General features: G+C 34.3%; 1 protein-coding gene and 1 long non-coding RNA gene across 2 annotated transcripts in view; one reads left to right on the top strand and one right to left on the bottom strand.

Moving 5' to 3' along the window:
* The window catches only part of LOC132092092 (alpha-(1,6)-fucosyltransferase-like), a 96,213-nt gene that overhangs the window by 64,606 nt on the left and 16,982 nt on the right, over nucleotides 1–14,625 (top strand). Inside the window, exons 3-4 of the mRNA XM_059498170.1 lie at nucleotides 7,430–7,545; nucleotides 10,415–10,580. Of these exons, the coding sequence (XP_059354153.1) occupies nucleotides 7,430–7,545; nucleotides 10,415–10,580 (282 nt within the window). The remainder of the gene's footprint in view (nucleotides 1–7,429; nucleotides 7,546–10,414; nucleotides 10,581–14,625) is intronic.
* On the bottom strand, nucleotides 3,773–4,301 carry LOC132091764 (uncharacterized). Its single transcript, XR_009422121.1, has 3 exons — nucleotides 4,211–4,301; nucleotides 4,002–4,085; nucleotides 3,773–3,911 (listed from the first exon to the last, which is right to left on the bottom strand). It is a non-coding gene; the product is annotated as an uncharacterized LOC132091764 (long non-coding RNA).

The following is a 14,625-nucleotide window of genomic DNA, read 5'->3' as shown; positions in this document are numbered from 1 at the left end:
AACATTGCTACGCAGTTGCTAGAGTGTTCTGGTGTCACTGTTGTGGACTTGAGTTTCCACATTTTACCCCGGTCTTAGTTCCTGTTTTCCTTATTTGGTCATGTGCCCGCAGTTCCATTAGTTCCAGATGTTCCCCGTTTAGTTAATTTGGCTCCAGCCATTTCCCATCAGTGTCTGTGTCTTTAAATAGTGTTCTCAGTTCTCTGTCTGCTGTTGAATGTCATTATTTATTTATTTCATGTGTATCTCCTTGTGGGTTGAATTAAAACCAAACTTCTGTATTCTCCGGGATCTTCTCCCAGCTAGCAAAAAGTCGTCTATTAGACGTTGAATAGACGTAAACCTTCAACGTCTAATTACGGTCCACTGAAGGTTGAAAATGAAAATTGAAAAGACGTCAAATTTGTCCAACTTTTCAACGTTGAAAACAGGTCGATCTTCAACATCTAATTACGGTCCACTGAAGGTTGAAAATGAAAATTGAAAAGACGTCACATTTGTCCAACTTTTCAACGTTGAAAACAGGTCGATCTTCAACGTCTAATTACGGTCCACTGAAGGTTGAAAAGACGTGAATTTGTCCTACTTTTCAACGTTGAAAACAGGTCGATCTTTAACATTTACTAAATGCCTATTGTCAATTCTCAAGTCCACATTAACATGCCAAATAACATTTTATATTAACATAAGAAAGAAATAAAGCTTTAAATGGTTAGCTTTTAATAACTTTATTAAAACAGCACATTTTAAATGGTGCAAACAGTCAGTAACCAACACAGATTTCACATTAGAGTAGTGCAATAAACACAGGTCGGTCCAGTAACCAACACATATATTTCACAGAGTCAGTGCAATAAACACAGGTCGGTCCAGTAACCAACACAGTTCACTTTCCAAGAGTCAATAAACCACAACTCTAAGAAAGAAAATGTACACTAAATGTTCACACTTTGCGACCTCCACCTCCAGCTCTCCCTGGAGCATGTTTAAGTGTCTCAGCCATGGCAGCCCTGATTTCCACTTCTGTGGCTGTTTTACTCCACTTCATTACTGCGGCTGCAAAAGAAAATATATTAGATGGTGCATGAATAAACCACGTCTTACATCATCTTACATACTACACATTGTATTTTCATTATCAATTGCATGGATTTGCATACCTTGCCAAAAGAAATACAATTGGTAAGCTAAAGTAGATATATACACAGGTGCTCCTCAAATTAGAATGTCATGAAAAAGTTAATTTCAGGAATTCAACTTAACAGGTGAAACTAATATATTATATAGACTCATTACATGCAAAGTGAGATATTTCAAGCCTTAAATTTGTTGTAATTTTGATGATTATTGGCTTACAGCTTAAGAAACCCCCAATTTCAAAATCTCAGAAAATTAAAATATTACATAAAAAAGATTGTAAATACACAAATGTTGGCCCTCTGAAAAGTATAATCATGCATATGTATTCAGCAGGGGTGATTCCAGGATTTAAAAAATGGGGGGACCAAGAGAACTAGTGAAGGGGGCCCATGGGAAATCAGAAAATTAAACTGGAAATAAATAATTTATTTAGAAAAAAGCAAAGATTTTTTTGAAATGCCCAGTGCCTTAATATAGACACCACACAGTTTTGTTCTAATACATAAAAATAAAATAAATTCCGTTTAAAAAACCAAGTACTGAGTACATATGCATGATTATACTTTTCAGAGAGCCAACATTACTGGATTTAAAATCCCCTTTTTTTTTTAATCAATTTTGATGTAATATTCAAATTTTCTGAAATTTAGAATTTGTAGGTTTCATAAGCCATCATCAAAATTATAACAAATAAAGGCTTGAAATCTCTTTGCATGTAATCACTTTGCATGTAATGAGTCTATATAATAAATTTGTTTCACCTGTTAAAGGTCCAATATGTAGGAATTTTGTAATAAAATATTCCCAAATCACTTGAACAGTGTTACAACCCTGCAGTTGTGTACTTAAAATATCCCAAAAGTCCCCAAAGATTTTTAATTTCAGAGAAATTTTAAATTAAATAATTATCCGCCCCAGTTATATATATTATAACTTATTATATTATAATATATATATAATAATAAGTTATAATATATATAATATAATATATTATATATATTATTACTTATTATTATAACTCCATACCGAAGTCCCAGATAGCCAGACAATGAAAATATATATATAAAAAAATATACTGTATATAAAAATTATTTGTGTTTGGGACGCTGTGAGTACGGAGACTGTGGTGTATACCGTAAGATTGAAAGCGTTTAGCTTAAATTATCAATATGAATAAACAGTGCTCATAAACGGCTGCTGAGGTTGTATTCTCAAGTGAAGCGAGTTGAGGCCTGGACCCGGAAACAGCGCTTCTTACGTCATCACTTAACAACAGGATAGTAACCAGAGCCCTCTGATTGTAACCAAGGCGACAGACATGGACAACTGTGTAGTTCGAAATGTCTACCTGCATGCTTGTTGTTTCGTTCAAACATTATGGACCATGGCAAGCTGAGATGAAAAAAAAAAAAAAAAAAAAAAAACTAAAACGTGGATCAACATCAGCGCGGTGTTTTCAAGATGTTGAGGGCTCTATGTCCGAGACTAAATTCCACTTGACACTGCTCTTACATATAATTTATTAGACAGGTAAGAAAATGTATGTAAAACTAATCAATGTTATATAGTTTACTTGATGAAATGTTATTATAAGATCTGTATGTTATTCTAATGTTGAAATTACTGCTAGTCTCATACAGACAAACTAACACATAGAATAACATTATAACTTACAAAACACTAGTTTAGTTTGATCGTGTAACGGTTTGACCAAGTGAAACAGCGCTGCAAGTTTCATTCGTCTAATAAACTGACCTGTGAGTAGTAATTCAACACTTCCATGTATTTCGGTAGAATTGTCAATATTGCTTTATATTCCAGGACTCGTGTCGCGTGTGTCTTGTAAGAGGTTAGCAACCCCCAGCGGCGAAGAAATTTACATATTGGACCTTTTAAGTTGAATTCCTAAAATGAATAGACTCTTCCACTATTCTAATTTGAGAAGCAACTGTATAAACATGAAAAATGCAGTTACCTTTTACCACAGAGTAATGAACGGTATCACTGCGACCCCGCCTCTTCATGTTGAAAGCAGCCATTAGGCTGTTGGTGAAAAGCTTGAGAAAACATGCAGAAAATCATAGTGAGGTCAACGCCTACATTCTACAAATATTCCTTTATGCTTGCGTTATTCCTAATGAATCATCTCTTTCTGCATTTATGCTTTTATATGTGCTAAGAGGAGGGCAAACAGAGCAGAAAATGAGTAAAAATTTAACTGCATAATTACATTCTATATTCTGAGCATGTGACAGTTGTTTAATACCTGTCCATAACTTTATGGACGCAGTCTTTGTTATTCCTCCCTCCCACCTTTGAGAGCTGGGACACCTGTACATGACACATGAAAAGCCACTCAATACATTATGAATAAACCAATGGTGTTGTAAATATACTGTTTGTTGCCAGATTGAGCTTAAATGGGAACTAGTCATGTTGATTCATCCATACAATAACACATCCTATAAAGCTGTGTGCATGTTAAAAGATGCTGCAAAAAGCATATTTTTTGCACAATATAGATAATTTCGACTTTTTGGAGACTTGGAGGTCTAGTCTTATTGACACGGTTTAGTCCAATTTCTGTGGAAATCATACCTTTTGTTCCCAGAGGTTGCGTTCCTTGAGAGCTGCCTCTTCTTCAGCAAAATCTTCAAAGTTTTCTAGCCTAGCAACGTGGACAGCAGAATTCAGTGGCTCATAGTGCCTTCCGACTCTTTTTATCTCATCAAGAATTTCTACTAGCTTTCCAAGCACTGACTTCTGGTATTCTGTGGAAGAAATTACATTAATTTATTTATTTTTGTTACTTTATGATTATTAAAGAATCATACAATAATAAATATTGAACATGGACGTACTAGCTTGAGACATGGGGAACAAGCCTCTCTCGGACTGTGATGGCATTTGAACTCCACGCTGAGGTGTGCGAGAACGCCTAGATCCTGAAAAAACAAACAAAAAAAGTTGAAGCTCATTAAAATTTAAAGACAGCTGCTCCTGCAATAATGTCAATAAGTGAGGTAGGAGAATTGACAACTATGAAGAATGCAACTGATCATGGACTCACTGGATGAGGACGCCCGACCTTTTCTGCTCCCGGACTGTGATTGCTTTCGAACTCCACGCTGAGGTGTGCGAGAACGCATAGACCCTTAACAAAAAAAAAACAAAAACAAAAAACCTTCGTTGAAGCTCAATGAAATCGTTTTTTATTCCTGCAATAATGTCAATGAGTGAGGTAGGATAAATTACAACTATGAAGAATGCAATTGATCATGGACATGAAAAAGAAAATTGTACTAGCCAATTAAAAAAATTTTTTTTACTGACTTACTGGCTGACTGTGGACTAAATGCTTCTAATGATTCAGACCTTGTGGGTGAACGGTGATGCGTTGAAAAAGAACATCCAGAAACTGAAAAAGGAACAGGAATGGTTGAAATACTTTGTTTTGAACCCAGACTTAAAAATACTTTATATTGCATTTGCATTGTGAACAAGTAGAATAAATAAAAACATGAAATTACTGTCTGAAGATGCAGGACTCTCTGGTTGTCTAATGGTAGTGTTAGCCAGTTCAATGGGGTTTTGTGCTTGTTAGCTTGAAGAAAAAACACAAAACTAAACACTTAGCCGTACAGCTAAATTCTATCAGTTAAGTTAGGCAACCTAGCTGAGGTAACGTTGTAAAGGAAGTTTATAAATAGCATAAACAAAACTAAAATTAATTAATCTGGATATCTACCTCGATATAAAATTACTACGTTACAAAATAATCACAAACAGTTAAACCTTAATGGCTTATTAATATCCGCATTTGGGTAATTTATTAGCTAACTTTCCATCCGTGGTGTGGCTGTGGACACTCATGGTAGCCGAATGTCTAGCTAGCTACTGCTACAGTACTTACGTTTACAATAAAAAAAGTCAGGTTTGGTTGAAATAAGGTAAACGTTTATAACGTTACACTTATTTTGCTATCATATCTAATTATTTTGTCATAGCTACTTACTTTACACAGCTGCTTTCTGAGTCGTGAAGAGCTTTCTGGAATCTGGCGGTTGGCTGCCTGGGCTTTTTTCGCGCCACATTCACGCGCCTCTTCGCTTCTTCTTCTGTCGCTTTAATGGCGGTTGGCAACTATCTTTAATGGTGCATTACCGCCACCTGGTGGGGTGGGGTAATTATACTTTGACGGAATATGTAAAACTCTTTACATTTATTTAAGATAATAATGAACATGGTTTGGTAATTTGTTTTCTCCGTTGTTTTAGCATGTATAACAGATTATCTAGCTGTCTTTAGATTATCAGTTGAAAACATGATCAGTTGAAAACACGTAGTCAAACAGTCCAGCCTAAACTACTTAGTTGAAATCACGTCGTAAACCAGTCCCAGGCAGACCGACTTATTTTCAACCATATTTCAACGTTGAAAGACGGTAATTGTTTACTGGGCTCCTTCATTCTTTCCAAGTGAAGTGTGACATCTGGATGGTTGTAATGTTGCTATACATTTGCTAGGGTGTCCTAGATGGTTGTAACTCGATGATATGCAGTTGCTAGGGTGTTTTGCATGATTTTAACATGTTGGTATGTATTTACTATGGTATTCAGAGTGGTTTCATACTTCAGTATGATTGCTTTAAAAAGTAACAGCAAACTTACTGTAGGATTAGAGGTTTGTTCATGTTCACTAATCATTTCGCAGTATTCAGATCTTCCATGCCTCGTTCTCATCGGCGTATCTGTGTGATCTTCAGGCTTCTGTCTCCATCATCTCCTCCTGACTAATCTTGCAACTCTTGTTATTTTCTCTCACAGTGCTGCATGTGGCAGTGACTGACAGTAATTCACTGGCTGTAATGTCATTTGACTGCTATTGCTTCGGTATCAGACTCTGTTTTGCTCTCCATCAGCAGTTCTGCTCTTCTGATGCTCGTGTCTTGTACTCGTTAGATGGAATTGAACTGAGCTTTTCTGTCCTCTAATAACATGTTTCATTTGTACTTAAATTCAATAGTCCTCAGGCACTTTGTGGTAACTATATATATTTATATATATATATATGTATATAGTTACCTTTTGGATATATTGCAGATATATATTTTTAGCCTTAAACGCTGAGCCATCTGTGCCCTTTGAAGTGTGTTTTAAGTATCTAGTAGTCAGTACCATACGGGAGCTGATAGGGTCCTTGTGTAATCTCTAATCAAACGTTCAGGGGCCGAAGGGAAACGAGCTTCACTGCGAAAACCAGAAAGCCACAAGCTTCCCAATTTCTTTTTCTTTTTCCTCTCTGCTGGTTTCCTAGATATTTAAAGGGATAGCACACCTAAAAATTTAAATTGTGTCATGATTTACTCACCCTCAAGTTCCAAACGTGTGTGAGGTCATTGTTTTTTTTTCTTCTGTTGAACACAAAAGAAGATATTTTGAAGAATGTTGGTAAGCAAAAAGTTGACGGTAGCCATTTACAAGTCAATGGGGACCATCAACTGTTCAATTATCCACATCCAGGCATCCCTGCTGAATAAAAGTGTCAATTTCTAAAAGAAATTTGAAAAAAAGCCTTTGTTTCCTCAGCACTCAGGGTTGTTTTTGTTATTATAAATTTACAGCCTTTTTTTTGCATCTTTTGAATCAATTAGTATTCCCTCCTCCACACTTGCAAACTGTGCTAACATGCTCTATTGATTTATCCAAACTAATCTTTGTTCTTTTGCACAGACCCTCATGCAAATGCATGCAGCAGTGGTATTAATATTACTGCATGATTAACATATTAATATGTAATATAAACGATCTACTAAGTGGTTTCGGCACTTGGACGGATATTGCCCCGTTTACCACCGTATAGAAACAAATGGAAATTTTCAGTAAACATTCAGTAAATAATGGCAATATGATATGTGATGTTAAATGAGCGTTTGTTGGCGTCATGCAGAGTTTCCCAAAGGCTCATTAGTTGAGGGGTGATTTCATCTAAATCAGCTGAATAGAAACGAACAGTCAAACTGTAATTAGCAATTATGCTTTAGACGAATGTAAGCAGCTAATTTATGCAGCGCACTAAACGCTATTGAACATCATAGCAGATATTTATGATCATTTTATTCAAGGCCAATTGGTAATCAGGCTCCAGTGAATCAACATATTGAGCCTGATGTAGTTTTGTGTTTGTTTAAGCAGTGCTGGCGGTCTGATTGCTTTCTTCATGGATGCCGCGAGTTTGCAAATGCTTTGAGCTGCGGAAAGAGTTTGCTAACGAACCATGTGTTTTGCAGGATTCCAGAAGGACAATCGGATGGGCCAATATCATCAGGAAGACTGCGGTCTCTTGAGGAACAGCTAAGCCGAGCCAAACAGAAGATCCACAGTTTTCAGAGATTATCTGGAGACGGTAAGAGAGGACATCATCAGGACTGAGTCCCCATTTCTGAACCCTAACCAAACTTTCCACTGGCCAGATAAACACAAAATCAAAGATTTTATGAGATGTTTTTAGAGAATGCATCTTTAATATGAACACGTTTTGTTGAATTGTTTTTTTTTTTTTTTGTTTTTTTCCCACTTATTTTAAGTAAAAAGCAAGAGAATCTGGCAGTTCAGTTAGATATAAATAAAATTAAATTCACTGTATAATCTACTAAATTAAATCTAAGTAACTTCAAAGATTAGTACTGCACTTAAAAAGTTTGGGGTTGGTAATTTAAAAAAAAAGTTTTTAGTATCTTATGCTCATTTGTTTGTTAAAAAATACAGTAAAAATAATATTGTGAAATATTGTGGCAATTTAAAACTGCTGTCTTCTGTTTGAATATATGGTAAAATCTAATGTATGATGTTGGTTAAAAGTGTCTTCAGTGTCACATGATCAGAAATCATTGTTATATGGAATTAGACAAAATACATTCGTGATGATAATAATAATAAAAATCTTATTTTATGCAGTATTGCTTCTCTCGAAAATGTATCTGGTTTCAAAGATTTGTAGATATTTTACTGAAAAAAGCAAAAAATAATTAAAAACAGTGCTTTATTTGGATTAAAATTCAGCATTTTAAGTGGTTTATAATGGCTGTCCGTTATCAATTAATTTAATGCGATGAATCCGACAAAATGTAATAAAATAGCATAGTCGTATGTTTACTACTGTACCATCAGAACAGTTAAAGCCTTTTAATCGATTGAGTAATGTTTTATTCTGCCCACAATTCTTACAAGAATTTAATTTCCTTTTGTCAGCCAGTAAACAATTTATATTTATTTTAGGAATATTTTGTGGCAGATATAACAAACTATGCATCATCAAGAGCGCTTAGTTTTCTCAAATTAGACTGGATTGGTTTCATTCAAATATAAATCACAAAAGTGGGTGCAGTTCCACCCAGGGCTTAAAATGAAGACTTCAGCGCTGGCAAATACATATGGAATACTTTTCTGGGAAATCACCCCAAGTCTTACAGTTGCATATGAAACTGGGATGCAATAACGCTTTTTATCATTAAAATATATATATATTTGTTTATATTCTGGTGTAGACTTGCAGATAGACGTCCATGTAGGTGTAACAGAAGCACAACAGCATGAGTCATTGTGTAGGTAGAGTTTGAATGTTTGCACACGTTCCTGTCCATGTATGTGTATGTACTGCATTCAAGTCTTTGCATACATAATCATGGGTAGGGAACGGGTCAGGGTCGGGGAAATCTCCTTGCTGCAGGATCTGCCAAAAATAACCAACATCATCATCATCATCATCATCGTCATCGTCATCTTCACCCCATACCAGAAGAGTGCAGATAGATGCTGTGTATCTGACTCAGGTCACCTCTGCTGTAATGAGAGCAGGATTAGAGGAGAAAGCAGCTCTGCACAAACCCTACTGAGCTGCTCACCTACAACTCATTTTTAAATTACAGTTTAAGTGATTTTGTTGTGCATTTTTGTCATTTTTATTATTATTATTTAAACAAAGCTTCGACACAATTTTTATTCATTTTTATTTGTTTTAGTTTTAGGTAGTTTTCTGGTGTTGTTGTTGTTGTTTTTGATTTGTACATCAAGTTGAAATAAATAAAAATGATAAATGTTGCCTTGGCAAAAATCTGAAAAAAAAAAAAAAAAAAATATATATATATATATATATATATGTATATATATATATATATATATATATATATATACGTGTGCGTGTGTGTGTGTGTGTGTGTTTCTTCAGTTAACGATAAAAGAAATGTTTCTCAGGGTTTTAGTTTTTAGTTAACTATAATAAAACCCTGATTTGTAGTTTTATAGTTTAGACAAATTTCTAAATATAAGGAGGAATAAATATTTCTTAGATTTAGAGATGTATTTGTAATATTTAAAATCTATGATATTTTATTTAATACCAAAACAAAGTAATAGTGAAATTATCATTGAAATAGTTTAAATGTATATATATATATATATATATATATATATATATATATATATATATATATATATATATATATATATATATATATATATATATATATATATTTGTGTTTGTGTATACATGTTTATAGATAGATGACAAATTATTTATATACAGTATATAATATATTTTCTTATATAAGTTGTGTATCATTTGTCTAAATAAAATAAATTTGTTGTTATATGTCTGAATTATAAAACTTCAAATAAACTGATATTTCATTGAACACTGAAGCTTAATGAAAAATAATAATAATAATAATTAAATATTTAAAGTTCCAATCCAATATCTGAGTATTTTTATGCTCATTATTGTATCAAATTGTTAGCTTGGTAACTTTTTGAAAACTTTTGAAAATTTTGAAAAGAGAGCATCTAAATGAGTCACTTCTGAGGTTCTATTTCAATTAGGATGCTGTCTATGTAGGCGGTATACAGCAGGGCAGCTCACTAGGATTTGGAACAGAGCCTTCATCCAGGGTCACCCGTCCCGTAGAGATTAAGCATGGAGATGGAGACAGAGAAATGTAGAGTTAGAAACAAGTGAAAAGAAATTAAGAAAGAGGACTAAATCTTTAGGGAAGATTCACAGCAGTTGCAACCTTTCACATTTTCTTTAAAAACTCACTGACTATTACAGATCTACCTGCCATATTTTTATATAAAACAAATATGTGTCAAGAGTAATAGCTGGTGAGTCAACAGCAGTTTTCAACGACATACATTGTGTAGCTACTAAGGCCATTTAGTGATTGCCTTTACAGTGTTTCAGACATTATTGCTTTGTTAATCTCTCTTCTCTTTCTCAGTTGGCCCGGGTCGAGAACAGGAGGAACTGCGGAGGAAGGTGGAGAATGGAGTGAAAGAGCTGTGGTACTTTATTCACAGCGAGATACAGAAGCTGAGTCACGTGGAGCCGTCAGACAGACAGAAACACACAGAGACGCTGCTGCAGGACCTCGGCCATCAACAGAGGTCAGATAAGAACAGGCCATTATCTTTTATTGCTCATCTGGCTGGAGGTGTCATTCAAGCTTTGTCTTTAATTCTTTAGGAGAAATTAAAATAGACACAAATGAGACACACAGTTAGAGTATTGAGCTCTAAAATAGATGAAATAGACTTGATTTGCTCTAATTTAACCTTAATATTGACTTGGAGAAACAGTTTAGATTTCAACTCAGTCAGTCTCTCAAAACATGTTTAGGACATATTTCGTGACAAAGTCAAAACAATAATTAAGACGCTGCATTTTGCATAAAGAACACAAAGAATATTTTCGAAGTATTACGATTTATTGCATTGTGACAATAGCTTCTGAATTATTTTTATTGTAATGAAGACAAAAAGTAAATATTTTTTCAATGTGAAATAAGAAAACGTTTTTTAATGAAGAACATGTAGCTGCTGAATTACGTTTAAAAACACATAATATACACTAGGGGTGTAACGGTTCGGTACACACCTCGATTTTGACGACACATTTTAACGACACATTTGATCATAAATTTTTTTATTTTTTATTAAACAGTGGTTTACTGAACAAATTGCTCTTTCTTTAAATAAATTCTATTATAATTAAAATGTAGCTCTAAACTATAGGGAGCCCTTTAACATAACTATAAGGTTTCAATTAACAACAGAGCCCAAACTTAAAGTTATTTTCTGTATATTTTTAAATATAATAACCAATTTTCAGTTTTTAAATAAATTTCTAAATTATAACATTTCTATTTGTGGTCAAAATGTATCCATTTTCACAGTTCGTACAGGTTAAGTGAAACATAATGAGTATATAGTCATGAAATGCTCTTCTTTAGACTTCATTTACAGAGCACTAACGAGCTGTGGACACTGATGACTGCCCGAGGTTAATGAAATACTACATGATATATTGTTTAAAAGATGTTTTATTGACATCTTTCCATGTTTGAAACACTTTCCAATAATGTTCCACTCGTGCCGTGGTTAAGACACACACATACACACTGTAAAAAGTAATACCTAGATCTAACTTATAAAAAGTGAGGCAAGTGGCTGCATTGGATGTTTTAAGTTGAGTCAACTTGCAGCCTTTTTCAAGTATAATAAACTCTGTAACATTACTTAATTCAAACACAACAAAATCAAGTTGAGTTAACTAATAAGTGCTATAATACTCAGTTAGATAAACCTAATTTTCTTGGTACATGTAACGTATTTATGTGTTGCTACAAGTAACCTGTACTCATTTTAGTTAGGTTTTATGAACTTTATGTTCATAGTAAATTTAACCTGATCAAATGTGTATAAACATTTTAATTAAGTCCTGGCTATAACCTCAGAAAATAAATCTAAATGTATATATTCTAAGCAGTACAGTAAATCACTTTACATAAACAGACTTTGTCAATAACAATTACAAATTCAATTGAAGAAGAAAAAGATTGGAAGACAGATTAAAGACAATAAAATTTATTCAATGTCAACTAGTGTCACTTTTAACAGTGCCTACAAAAGATACACAATGGGATGCATGGGGTCCAATCCCACAAAGAGCCTCTGATATATCTCAGAAATATACACCAGTTTTGAGGGATACTTGAGGTTGTGGGCATAGGCAAGTCCAAACAGGAGGCAACATGTTTTCTACAGGTTTGGCACACCTCTGACCACGGGCTGTCCTTCTACTGTATGATAATTCCAATCGTGTTTGGCTGATGGCATGGTATGTTTTCAGTGGGGAACTGCCAAGCTCAGCGTGCACCTCTCTTTCATCATGACTATTGGGGAGACAAAAAAGAATCAAGAGTTTGGTCAGACAAACAGGTAATGAGATGAATATAGCAGACTGGTAGAAGACAGATAAGACACAAAGTCAAAATTTTACTTTTTAGTTGCTTAAGGTGATGGATACTAGACGGATACTTTGACTAGAGCATGTGACCAGAGTGAAGTCTACCATGACAATGTCATTGAGTGTGGGTACTATACTATCATGATTTACAGTAGCATGAGTGTTGTCTTTTCTGGTTCAAAGCATACATTAAAATAAAACAATGCAATTTTCATTGCCTGTACCTTATTGGTCATCACATTACTGTTTTAAATATCTTTCAAGAGCAAAGTAATTACCCCATATATTCACAATAGTAATACATACAGACAGAAATTAGACAAGTAGCTTTAAGCCCAGTACATACATGGTGGACACTGATCTTCTTTTCTCTCCCCCATGTACTCAATCAGGCATCTCAGTACTACGACTTCTCTCCTTTTCTCCACATAGGCAGACGGATCCTGTTAACAAGTAAAATCTGATCAAAATTTACTGCCTGATGACAGTAGCACAAATCAGAGATCCTCTGTATTTCAACCATTCAATTGCTGTAAAAGGTTCTACTATACACACACCACTACCACTGTACTGTACAAGATCTCACACTATCACCAGCATCTCACAAAATTAAGTATGCTGTTTTTATCAATATGAATCAAGCTTCTATTAGTGCAGTAGTAGAAGGAGGCAGAAAGGTGATCATATTTGCCTTCTATTGGTGGTTGGTACATAAAACCTTCAGAAATGTAATTGTATGGAGCCAACACTATTGTTTGCAATTTTGCCTATGTTTTACTTACCTGGGAATAATTATAGCTGTAATTGTATCTATTCTGAAGTTTTTCTTACTGAAGTTTTTTGTATCTGAAGTTTGAAGACCCCAGGTAACAAAAACTCTTGGTTATCTAAAGACCAAAAAATATGCATGTTAGAATAAGTTTAAAAACCAGTGGTAAATCTAAAATATTTAAGTATTAGGTTAAAATTGTTTTATGGTTTTGAGCCAGTGCTATCAAATGCACTTACATCTCTGCTGCTGATAACACGAGCACCCCAGGAGTCAGCTGCATGCCCCACCGGAGACTGTGTTATTAAAAAGAAATTAAATAAGTCAAGTCACCTTTATTTACAGTACATAGCACTTTGAAAAAAAAAGATTGTGTATAAGTGCTGTACTCATGCCTCTATGTGTTTTAAGGCTACTTTAATTGGGATTCATTTTGACCAATAATATAACTTAATAATATAATCGTTTGTTAGCCTTAACTAAAACTAGCATAGCCAGTTACTAATGTTAATGTGTGCTGTCTAGAACTTTTACTTTACCGTTGAATGTCAAATATTAGTTTCTGTTAACTGTCACCCGGCCCCTCGGTGGGACACCTATGTTTACTTCACTATATTACAATTAAATCCTAATCTAATCATGACAAACTATATATTGTTGGAAAGGTCTAAGACTGCTAAATAGATATTTTACCAATCTTTTTTATTAAAAATTATAGGAAAAGTAATAGATTAATTTATGGAAAGAGTGCACCCCAAAAACCTACATTATAACAGGAGTTCTGACCTTCGTCAAAAAAGTCTTCTTTGTTGCCTTTTTCTCTATCACACTTTAGAAAACATCAGAAATTATATATCACTTGAAAACATAAAATCTCAAAATTCATCCTTTGAAACCCATTTTAAATTCATCTACCATGAAAATTGTACATCAAAATTATGTTACAAAATGTTTTCAGTCGTGAATTATAGGTTTGGATCATGCACTTTCAAGTATATGTTAAAAAATGTGAATGGCAGTTAACAGGTTAAGTTAACGCTAACTAACGATTAAAAGTGATATTATTGGTAAAAATAAAGCCAAAGTAGTCTTAAAACATAATAGGCATGACTAAAGCACTTACTTAATTTCATATTACAACACGGTCTGCTATTACAAAACTGCTGTTGTCTGCTGCTGATCATTGCCTACAAGACCTCACTGCTTAGCACTGTGCAGCCAACTTAGCTTGCCATGTGTGCAGGATAGCTAGCTATACAGTACAATTTGCAAACCTTACCTCAGCTCCCTAGTTGAGTAAACGATTTCGCCTGACATTACATCACCAGTAAATCGGCTAATATTGCTCAACTTACCGTGTTAATCAGTCCTTGAAATCTAGATCCGCTGCAGCGTGCAAACAGTTGAAGTGCCGA

The sequence above is a fragment of the Carassius carassius genome, chromosome 18 (assembly GCF_963082965.1).
Source record: "Carassius carassius chromosome 18, fCarCar2.1, whole genome shotgun sequence".
Lineage (NCBI taxonomy): Eukaryota > Metazoa > Chordata > Actinopteri > Cypriniformes > Cyprinidae > Carassius > Carassius carassius.
This window is presented reverse-complemented; position numbering and strand designations above follow the sequence as displayed.